Source organism: Lynx rufus, unplaced genomic scaffold (assembly GCF_022079265.1).
Source record: "Lynx rufus isolate CCGP_SWC_20201006 ecotype Redwood Valley unplaced genomic scaffold, mLynRuf1.p SCAF_16, whole genome shotgun sequence".
Lineage (NCBI taxonomy): Eukaryota > Metazoa > Chordata > Mammalia > Carnivora > Felidae > Lynx > Lynx rufus.
Window position 1 is genome coordinate 45,685,973 of NW_025814830.1, and position 11,487 is coordinate 45,697,459.

The 11,487-nt window shown below is 54.2% G+C and overlaps 1 protein-coding gene across 1 annotated transcript in view; it reads left to right on the forward strand.

The window, feature by feature from the left end:
- ZNRF1 (zinc and ring finger 1) overlaps nucleotides 1–11,105 on the forward strand; it is a 104,552-nt gene extending 93,447 nt beyond the window's left edge. Inside the window, exons 3-5 of the mRNA XM_047078777.1 lie at nucleotides 6,998–7,103; nucleotides 8,756–8,847; nucleotides 10,039–11,105. Coding sequence (XP_046934733.1) covers nucleotides 6,998–7,103; nucleotides 8,756–8,813 — 164 coding nt within the window. The 3' untranslated portion in view covers nucleotides 8,814–8,847; nucleotides 10,039–11,105. The remainder of the gene's footprint in view (nucleotides 1–6,997; nucleotides 7,104–8,755; nucleotides 8,848–10,038) is intronic.
- Nucleotides 11,106–11,487: the final 382 nt, after the last annotated feature.

Here is an 11,487-nt window from a genome sequence, read left to right on the forward strand (position 1 = left end):
TGAATGGCCCTTTAATTTCTCTCTATGTGCAACATCAATTTGTGGTTCTGAGACCAGGGGGAACTCACCCTCAAGAATATGCACTCAAGGAGCTCCTGGGTGGCTCAGTTAAACATTCGACTCTCGATTTCAGCTCAGGTCATGACAATCTCATGATTCTTGGGTTCGAGTCCCACATTGGGCTCTGTGCTGGTGGCACGGAGCCCACTTGGGATTCTCTGTCTCCCTCTCTCTCTGCCCCTCCCTGCTTGCGCGCTCCCTTTCTCTCAAAATAAATAAATAAACATTAGAGAAAAAAAAAGAATATGCACTTAAATTTTGACCTTCACATTGCTCAGCTAGCAGTACGAGCCTTGAGATTGGATGGGGCAGTTGATTTTGCTATGAACAAAATAGAACCATAATACTGTCGGGGGCGTGACAGATGGCCAGCTGTCAGTGGAAAGTTTAGGGGGCCCACATTCCAAGACTAGCCAGGAGTCCTTGGCCCTGGTAGATTCTGGGGGGTTTCAGGTTCCTTTGCCAGCAGTGTTAAGGAGAGCTTGGTTGCTATCAAAATAGCTTCAGGAGATTGTCTCCCCTCAGCTTTCTTTCTTCTCTTTCTTTCTTCTTCTGGACCCATGCTCTGCTTCTAGGGTCCTAACAACCCTCTTCCCTCCTCTCCGCCAAAAGTCATTGCCCCCAACTTTAGGGCTCTTAAAATGCTGCATGCCACACAAAGTTTCTTTAATGGAGAGGGAATCTGACTCCCTAAAAAGGCAGGAATGCCTCCTTCGAGTTTACCCCAAGGCAGCAGACTTGTGTAAATGGTGCTTATCTGGCCTGTGTCCCTGCTGAGAGCCTGTGGTTGGCATGGAAATGCCTTTTCTTAGGCCTGGGGGAGCCAGGTCCTGGCCTTTGAGTGTGCCCAGCCCAGTGGGGCACTGGCAGTGTCTACCGTTAGATGCTTCGGCAGTGCCGGACTCGGAGGTGTCGGTCCTGGTGCCCCTCCTACAGGAAGAGGGCTGGTGACTGGAGGGCCCCTGGGAGAGCGGGGAACCCGTGGGCAGGAGACCCACAGGGGCTTGCCGCAGTGGGGAAATCAGAACCGGGTAGTTACAGAAGAGACTTGAGCTGGGTCGCCGTGGGAAGCCTCAGTAGGGATGAAGCCCTCCGGGCGTAAGCTTTATTGGCTGCCCCCTCTTGGCCACCATCATTGCAGCCCAGCCCACCAGAACAACTGGAGCGTGCCCCACAGTCTGGGCGTTGGGGTGGGGATGCCACTGCTGGGAGGGGAACCCTCTGCTCCAAGTTTCCCCTTTTCCTGGAGATTCCCCAAGAAGGGAGCCGGCGAAACCGGCGCCGATGGCACTGCTCCTCCCTGTCCCCCAGGAGACTGGGCCAGCAGCTCTGCCCTTGTTGAGGAGACCAGGCTCTGCTGCACCTGGGCAGGAAATGAGGCCAGGAGGTGGGGCCAGTGTCTCTGCGTCATTTGCTAAGGGTTCTCCCTCTGGCTCCTACCTTCCTTCCCGCCAGGGCTTTGACTGCCATTAAGCACCAGAGGAAATGCATTATGTATCGTCCTGCTCTCAGCTGCTGGCTCCGAGCTGCACCAACTTCAGCTTTCCCTCCAGACTGCCAGCAGAAAGGGATCAGTAGCTATTTGGGCCTTCCTGCCCCCTCCATGCCACCAGACCAGCCGTTCGGGCAGTCCCTTGGGGAACGTGGAGCCAGCACTCCACGGGGCAGCCAAGCCCCACATGGCAGCCCTACACCTAGGTTCCTCCACCCCCACGCCCCCCCCCCCCCCCCCCGCCGGAGCCCCTGCATGCACACAGTCACAAGAAGAGGAAGATCTGAAGTTGTGGGTGAGATGGGTGGTGTTTTCCTGCCCCAAGGGAAGAGACTCCATCACCTGGTCTTTTAAGGAAGGGAGGTAAGGTGGCCATGTGGAACTTGTCTTGGGAGTCATGGCCACTTACCAGCTGCATGAGCTGATCCAGAGACTCCCTTAGGGTCTTTAGGACTCATTGAGATGTTTCTGTGAAGTTCTGGCATACAGCTGGCCCCAAAGAAATGAAGCCTCCTTTTCTCCTCCTCCTACATCTTGCTTTGACAAATAGCAGCTGTCAGAGTGCCCCTCTACCCCGTATCTCAAGGCAGGAGTAGAAGTATGCAGCCACCCCCCAACCCCAGTCCCTGCCCTGGTGTCACCCTCTCCCACTGTGGTGCCAGAGAGCTTTGCCTCTCGTTTGGCTCCCTGATCCATTTGGACGGACAGATATTGGCATCACTTAGCACCACTCCCACTCAGACCAGACACTTCTAAACTCCCTCTTGGGCAGTGACACTGGCTTTGCACAGGGCATCAGGGACTTGGTGGGGCAGGGAGTGGAGGGGGGGGGGGTTGTCGGGAGCCAATAAGAAAAAGGCAGAAAGCACAGCTTCATTCCTGTTTTCTCATCAACCAGCATCAGTTGAGGCCCCTCCTCTGGGGACATCAAAGGACGTTTGTGTCCCTGGTGGCCTCAATTTGTGGCAGGCCCAGGGTCCTCGGCTTTGTGCCTCGAGGTTCCTGACAGCAGGCAGCAGCCTCCCACAAGAAGTGTATGGAAGACTTGGAGGAGCTAGTTGATAGCCAACCGTCAGCCCTAGCCATTTCCACTCCCCTGCTGAGCTCCCACGGACATCTGGGGGCTGCTGACTCCAGGGCCCCAGGGATTGGGACAGGAAGTTTTACTCAACCTGCTCAGGCCTGTGGCCGGATCTGTGTACCGCCTGCCTTCCGCTGTGGGAAGAATACTGCTCCCTGGGCACCGCGCCGGGTGTGGGTGCCACTGGCTTCCCCAGGCTGTCAGGGCCCCAGCCCTGAGCTCCCCTGTCCCACGGGCTTCCAGGCCTGGTGCTGCAGCCCCAGGCTGGCTGGTGAGGCGCAACACCGCACTGTGTGCGAACGGTAATTGATTGTTTCTAAGAAGATGCATCTGACCTTCATGTGCTCAAGCCGGAGTCCTTGATAAGACAAGGAACCACCCTGTGCGTCCTATGTCTTCCCCTAGTGACATCCAGTATGAAAAGAGGGGAGAGTCGAGCAAACCTCAGGCCTTCTCTCCATTCCTGGCTCCCTTCCTATATCTCTGTCACCTCTGCTCTGGCCTGGAGCCAGTGCAGGTGGAGAGCACAGCCAGTGGCTCGGGAAGCTTTGGGGACCCAGGGAATTCTAACCTACCCATTGGGCTCACGGCTGGGGTATCAGTCAGTGGGGGGAAATGCAGAGGACACTAATTGGGAATCTGTAACGTTACTGCACCCCAGGGATAGGAATCATCCATAAGTGGGGAGGAAGGGAGGAACCATGAAACGGGGCTGGGGCCCAGACTCACTTTCCCCCTGGGACGCCTGAGGCGGAGAGGGCTCCCAGGAAGGTCCGTCGTAAAACTCTGCCCCCTCAAAGCTAGACTGTTTTCCTTCCCATCTTTATTGGGGTGTTTTCCTCCAGTGTTTTATTATGAAACTATGAAACATACAGCAGAGTTTGAGGGTTTTGCAGTGAACACGCAGAGAACCCAGAGTCTGGAGTCTGCGTCTTACGGTACTTGCTCTGTCACACCTCTGTCCACCAGCCCATCCTATCTTTTGATGCATTTCAGAGCCGAATGAAAACACCAGTACTTTTCTTTATTGGCGCTTTTCATTGTAAAAGCAATGCATGTGCAAACAAATTTCAAAATATATAAAGACATTTTTCTTCTAGTCCTCCTTTCCTTCACCATCAGAATGTATATTCTCCCAGGCGTTTTCTCTGCCAACGCAACCAGGTGGATACACACATACATTTCAATATGGAGGGTATCTGGTGCTTTAAGAAATGGGATCCTGCCCTTTTACCGATCTGCCACTTGCCACATTCGGAGTCTGAGGCTTCCCTCCCCTTGGCAGACTGGTGATGTGCCATTTGCTTTTTCCGTTCTTGTCACCCTTTCAGGTGGGCCTGTGGGTTAACCTGATGTTAACAAAAAGTGACCACAAATTGTCTTGGCCGGGAAGCAGAAGGTGACTTCTGTCACAGCTCAAGTGCACAGGGACTTCAGTATTGACCTGGTCCTATCTTAGGCTTTTTCCTCAGGGTTCTTGGTGGGGAGATTTGAGGCACCTTAGCCTTCTAGGCCATGAAGAATTCTCGTTTTGAGAGAATTCTAAGGCACCTCAGTGGCTTAGTTAAGCATCCTTCTCTTGATCTGAGCTCAGGTCTTGATCTCAGAGTCATGAGGTCAAGCGCCTCATTGGGGTCTGCTCTGGGCATGAACGTACTTTTAAAAAAGGCGGTGGGGACACCTGGGTAGCTCAATGGGTTAAGCAGCTGACTTCAGCTCAGGTCATGATCTCACGGTTCATGGGTTTGAGCCCCGCGTCGGGCTCTGTGCTGACAGCTCAGAGCCTGGAACCTGCTTCAGATTCTGTGTTTCCATCTCTCTCTGTCCCTTCCCTGCTCACACTGTCTCTTAAAAATAAATTAAAAAAAAAAAAAAAAAAAGAATCCTTGTTTCCTAGGCCCCACATGTTTTCCTTTCCACCAAAGTCATCAGAGAGCACACAAAAACAGGCGGAGGAGGGCACCAAGCAGAGGGTCCCAGGCCCTGCACTGCCACTCCCAGGCCCCCATCTCAGGCAAGATGTTTGATTTCTCTGGCTTCTGTATCCTCCTTTGCAGAATGGAAATAACACACATGCCCTGCCTAGCTCATAAGGTTGTGAGGCTCAATTGAACACACACGTACAACCTCAGGATGTATCTCATTTGGTGGTGCTCAAGAACAATTACAATCTTTTAGTAGTGGGGAACTGATCCTGCTTCAGGCTCTTTCTTAACATCCATAACCTCACCCTCTCGGTATTTCTCTTGTGGTTTGGGAAACTTCTGAGTAACCTTTGCTTCCTTCATCTCTTGCACCTGCCTTCCAGATGTTAGAGTTAACCCGGGTTCTGTCTTCGGCCTTCTTAGATGTCAGTCAAATCTCTTTATCACACATCTACACCCGTCACCCACGTCTCTCCTCTAAACCCCACATCTAGACTTGAATAGTCTCCCGGAGGTTTCATTAGTTTGTCCAAATGGAGATGCCCGGTCAGCATCCCCTACCCAGCTCTGAACTCACTTGTCCTGCCTGTCCTCCTCCTGGGTCCCCTCTCATAGTGACGAGCACCTGCCACTTGCCTGGCTGCCCTGGTCAGCACACATCATTCCTCCCTTCGTGCCCCCGTGGCTAGTGCAGGCCCTGAATCCATTGCTCCTGCATTGCCGCGTCAGCCTCCGCAGTAGGCCCCCCATCTCTGGGCTCTCTCAGCCCCTTCTCCAGTGGTCAGCAGAGACCAGACGTGATCAGACCGTGTCTCCAGGGCCTCCCAGTGAACCAGATGAAGCCTAGGCACCACAGCAGAACACGAGTCCGTCCCGAGGGAGTTGGTCCCACCTCCCCGTAAGACCCCGCGTCTCTCTGCAGAGGCCATAGCAAGCTTCCTGCGGTTCCCGATGCTCGGGTACTGTTCCCTTTGCCTGGGATGTCCTTCCCTGAACAGTCTCTGCCCTGATAAGGCAGGCATCTGCCATACCCTCACACCTGGGCCTGTGGGCATCGTCAGGCTTCCTAAAAATTCCCATGCTGTTCGTTTCCATTTTCTTGTCAGCCTCCCCTGTGAGACTAGGACTTCGATCCTGGGACCGTGGCTTATTCACTGACTTGCCGGTGCCCAGAATGTCACAGAAATTTAATAAAGGGCTGCCGACTCAGCCATGGTGTCTCCCTATTCTGCCCAGGCCTTTCCAGCTGTGGCTGCGCTAGGGGCCTGTGGTGTGCGGTAGCTTCCTTCCATTCATTCTTTTCTGTGGGGGGCCTTTTTCTCCTTTTTAAATTGAATTGCACAACCTAGTAACGTTCAGGACAGTCACAGTGTTGTGCAACCATCATCTCCATCTAGTTACACACATTTTTGGAAGAAAACGCCTGGCACGATTGTACTTTCGTGAGGTATCTAAAATAGAGTCCTTCTCAAAGAGCCAGAGGATAGCGTGGCGGTCGCCAGGGGCTGAGGGATAGGGAGACAGGGAGTCGCCTTTCAGGGGATGTGGAGTTTCAGTCGTGCCAGATGAAGAAGCTCTGGAGAGCTGGTGCACAGCTTTGTGCCTCCAGTTAGCAACAGTGTAGTGCACACTTGAAAGTCTGTTGAGAGGGTAGATCTTGTGGTAAGTGTTCTTACCATCCAAAAGGGAGAAAAAGAAAACCGCTCGCCCGTAAAAAAGCCACTCCCCATCCCCTCCCGCCCCAGCCCCTAATCTGCTTTTTGTCCACATTGGCCTGTCGTGCACATTTCATATAATGGAATCGTTCAGTAGGTGACTTTTTGTGTCTGGCTTCTCAGCACGGTGTTTTTGCAGTCTGTCCACATTGTGGCCTGCCTTGGTTCTTTGCTCCTTTTCACAGCTGAGTAATATTCCATAGTGTAGATGGCCCATGTCTGTTTATCCACTGACCAGTTGGGCGGGGGGGGGGGGGGGATATGGGCTGATTCCACCTGTTGGCTGTTGTGCACTCACGAGTAGTTGCTGAGCACCTGTCTCTTCCGTTCCCTCTTGCCTCGTACCCGTCACCATGCTTTTCCCAACCAGAACTCCATGCGGCCCCTGGTCTGTGTGTCTGTCTGGGGCATGCTCCGTTCAGGGAAATGGTTTGCCTCTGCTACGTGCCTGTCCCCCTCCCAGCCCTTTTCAGCCTCCATCCTCTGGCCCCTTGTTTGGTGATTAATCCCATTTGTCTTCAGATAATTCATGTGCCGTGTGCGTGTCTTGTCTCTGCAGTACCTTCAGGTCAAGGTACCCTTGGTCTTCTGTGTCGCCCACAGAGCCTTGCCCACTTCAGGGGACCCAGGCGGTCCCAACCAGCTCCTAGACCCCTGCCTGCCTTGCACCACCTGTCTGCTGGCGACTGACCCTCTCCCACTCTCCTCTGTCCTCCCTTTGCAGATGACGTGCTGACTAAAGACGCGGGTGAGTGTGTGATCTGCCTGGAGGAGCTGCTTCAGGGGGACACGATAGCCAGGCTGCCCTGCCTGTGCATTTATCACAAAAGGTACGAAAGGGTCGGCAGGGCCAGCTCAGCCCCATCCGAGACCCCAGAGGGCTCCTTCTGTGCAGGTGGGGGAGAGAAGGACGGACCCTCAGCACTAGCCATTCTGTCCCCTTTGGTTGCGGGATGACCTCTCCTCCCTGCCAAGGGCTCTGAGAGGGGTCGAAGCAGAGGTCCGCAGATAGAAGGTCTGAACATGCCAAGTGTAGGGCAGAGCAGGTCTCTGGTCTGATGGCCTGGAGGGTGGGGGCTGACGGGGAGACCCGTGGAGCCCCGCAGGTTGGAGGCACTTAGGACCCCACCTGGAAGGTTGATTCGCCATCCGTCTCCTTGAGCCTTATCTTCCTCCGCGGGCCCCTCTCCTCCACGATGCGAGGACCGTCATCTGTGCCAGAGAGGCAACAGGGCGGGGTGTGCGAGCCGCCCCTGCACCCGCCCCTTCTCCCCAGAGGGCCAGAGGCAGGAATAGCCACTACCTGTGGGGCCACGGCACTGAAAGCTGCTATAATTAGCAGGGCTGAGATTTGTCCTCAGGCTCCAGTATGAGCCTCGTTCTTGTTTCCAGCTGGAAAGAAGACACCTCCTTACCCAAGACAGGAGGACGCTCTGTGCCATCTGCTCTCGGCTCCTTGAGTCCCAGAGCTTCTCCTGACACGCGGGCTTTTCCAAAGCCCGATTCACAGGGCTGTTGGCCACGAGGTGGTTGTGGCGCCTGGTACCCAGACGTGGCCGGTTTATGAGAGGCTCCAGGTCGGGGTGGGGTGAGGGGGTGCTCTTGGCCTGGGCCCAGCACAGATTGCTCCAGTGTCCCCAGAAGGCACCACTCAGAACCAGGAGATAGAAATCTTTGGCTCTGGGGGAGAACGATGCAAATTATCAACCTGGTTCCTGTCTTTGAAAATTACCCTATGTTGGTACATAAGTCAGAAAGCTGTTTTGGGCAATCTCTGTTACCTGTCTGGTTCAAATGGTCCTTTCTGTGAACATTGGACACCAGGGTTTCACTGTTAGCCTCCTGTCTGGCCCTCCCCAGCAATGTCCCTAAGCTGGAGGGCTGGGCCTCCCCTTCCCACTTCTCTGGAACAGGCTCCATGCCGTGTGCCCACCACAGCTGACCAAGCTCCGTAGAGCCTGGGGATCTCCTGAAGGTCCCACCAGGGAGGGAGCCTCAGGCTGTCCCTTTGATGGAAGAAGGGGTTCCCGGGACCCCAGTGCCCAGAGCAACGGCCAGCCTGCCGGGTCTTGGTTTCCATCTGCTTGTGCTTTAAGCCCGAGAGATGGTGGGCTCACTGCCCTGCCTGGCCCTCCAGCTCTCACCTTCCCCCTGGTAGCTGTTGCCTCTCTCGGGCCTCCATGTAGGCGAGGCCTTGGTCCCTCTCAGGGCCACATTCGCCGTTTCCTGCCAGCACCCAGATCCACCCGATCCTGTACCCATCGTGCCGGGCTGATGCCTCGGGCTGAGCCAAGATCCGTCCTGGTTCTCTCCTTCCTGCTTCAAAAAGTGGGTGTATGGGGACACGCTTGTTTTTCCCTGAGGCGCGAGCAAGTGAGATTTAGCAAACTCCTGATCAGAAGCCTGACCCTTGGAGAGCGCCCCGTAAGGAGTGGCTTGGTCCACGGGTAACATGTCTCCCCTTGCCACCTCCCTGCCTCAGTTGCATAGATTCGTGGTTTGAAGTGAACAGATCTTGTCCAGAACATCCTGCGGACTGACCCTGCTGGGCTCGCTTGCTGACTCCTCTCAAAGGTGAGCCTGTGGTTGGGGGTGCTCTGGGCTCAAGGCCGAGGCTCAAGTCACTCTGGGGCCTGGAGGTAGGGGAGCATCTCGTCAGTGGTTCTGTGGGGGGAGGTGATTCTCCAGGAAGGACAGGAAGTACAAACTCCCATGGTTATGAAGGGGAGCTTCGGCAGAACTAGGTTCTTTGGGAAGAGGCCAGTGTGTGCAGACATCTAGAGTGAATCTCCTTGAGGAAGGTTCAGAAAGACCCCCTCGGAAGGTGCCGGGTGGGAGGGGACCGACACTGGGTTCTCACCAGCCCCGCCTTGTGCGTGAGGGGTGGCCCGAGTCAGCCTGCGTCTCGGGGTCTCTGCCTCTTCGGGGACAGGAGTGGACATCAGACTTACTAAACAAGACACCCTGTGGGACAGTGCCCTGTCCTCTGTGGTGCTCATCAGTGATCACCTTAACCGCTGCTCTAATGCCCGCAGGCCACCTCCCTCACGCTCACACACGCACACTGTGCCGCTCACGCACAGCCACACTCACACATACTCACACCCACATACTTTCGCCTACCCTCACACACTCATCAGCTTCCAGATGAATCAGCCACAGCAGGCCAGCACGACTACCTTTCCCTCCAGATGTGCACACGTGGTCCCCTGTATAACCGTCCAGTCTGACTGTCCCTTTCTTCCCCAGGGCACCTTGCTTTTCTGCTGACCATCCTCGCCTGTCCCCCATCCCACCTGTCCCTTGCGAGTCCTGGGCTAGCACTTTCTTTTTTTCTGGCAAACAGACAAAAACCCCAGGGAAACCAAAACCCTGACTCCACCTCATCTCACATCCAAAGGTTTTGGGGCCTCTTTTCTTCTCTCTCTCTCCCTTGTTTTTGTTTGTTTTGTCTTCCTTTGTTCTTCATTAGGTTTATTTTATTTATTCCAAGTAAACTCCCAGAACAGCTGATGATGTCAGACAAATCAGGGACTTTTGCTCTTTTTACCTTCCCCTCAAAAACTGAGGACACGGGGAGAAGAAAAAGCAAGGGTGAGAGTGAGGCAGAGGGACTGGGCCGGCGCCGGAGCGGGAGTCCAAATCCCGGCGTGACTTCTGGCTTCGGGCCCCGGAGCGGAACCACAGACGCCCGGCCAGCCTCGGCAGGATGCACGCGGCCGGCCTCGCCGACACGGCGCGACTTACGTGTTACGATCCACACAGGGACCGGCCAGCCCCCGTTCCCGAGAGGAGGCATCGGACACGGGCAGAGCTGAGCTGGGGACACCAGTGGGAACAGGGCACCCCTTCTGCACTGACTTCCAGAGAATGGTTCTCCCTTTCTCCCTGAGGACACCAAATGGATGAGAGCGAGTTTGAGAGAAGAAAGAATCAACCGCCATCCTTCCCCTCACCCCTCATCCCAGGAGGGAAAGGGCATTTTCTTTTTCACCTTTGAAAGGCGTTGTGGGTCTGTCTAAAGTGTTTACAAAAAAAAAAAAAAAAATTATAAAAAAAAAGTCTAGTGTCGACTGGTGTTTTCCCTCGTGATGTTTACAGATTGCTGTCTGCTGCCCAGCTAGAACCCACTCAGTGACAGAACCGAGCAGGGCCACACGCCCCGATGGCCCAGGAGCAGGCACACGTGGCCTCCTCCCATGCCCGACGCCCCCATCGGCCCTCTCCATCACCAACCACTCTGCCTTGGGTATTTTTGGGTTTTTTTTTTCCCTCCATTCTTCTGGCTTGGTTTTGCACATTTCTCCCCCAGGACCCTGATATGTAACTTTATTGCCAAAAAAAACAACCCGTCAAGGACCTACTCCTCTCCTTTTCCTTTTCTTCTTCCTCCCTCCCCTCCTGGTTCTGGTCAGTTCAGAGGATTTAACAATCACAAGTGTCCTGCAAAAATGCCTGAACATTTTTCTTAGACCCTTGTGGATTTTTTTTTTTCCAGAAAACTTAAACAGACAAAAGACTTATTAAAGGAATATGTACAGTTACCCCTGTTTTCAGGCACTCTGTTTGAGAACATTTTAGCCATTGATGTTCACACGTGGCATCAGCCCATGCAAGATAGGTTTCTGTATTTATATATTAAAATACAAAAAAAAAAAACCTTATAAAATGTTTAAAAAAAATGTTCAAAGCTTGGAGAAAAAGCTTTCTTCATTAGTCAAGGTGTTTTGATATGGTATTAAAATGTCTAATAAAAGATGCACTGTGTGACTTTATTTTACTGAGGTAATTGTTACACGACCAGGAAATGGGGCTTGAAGGCCTGTCCCCCGCTCCCTCACCTACATCCTTAGCAACTTCCTCCAGGCTTGGCGCTGCAGGCGCGTGAAGTGGTCCTCAGAGCAGTCATGCCTGGGCAGGGGGACCTGGCAGGTCACACCCGAGTCCTTCAGATTTACTGACCCTCCTAAGCATCATGGAGTCCATCTGCCATCACCTGTGGCGTGGCTGTGACAGAACTCTTCAGGAAGGATCTGCGGGGGCAGAGATCGCGCAGCCAGCGGAGGCTGCAAGGATGCGGATTCCTCCAGGTATTGGCCCAGTCCCCTCACTCCCCACCCCCACCCCTGCCTTCCTTCATCCTCCGCTCCCCATCCCACGTCCTGCCCTGCCCTGCCTGTTGCTCAGTCTACGTCTCAGTGCTGACTCATGGGC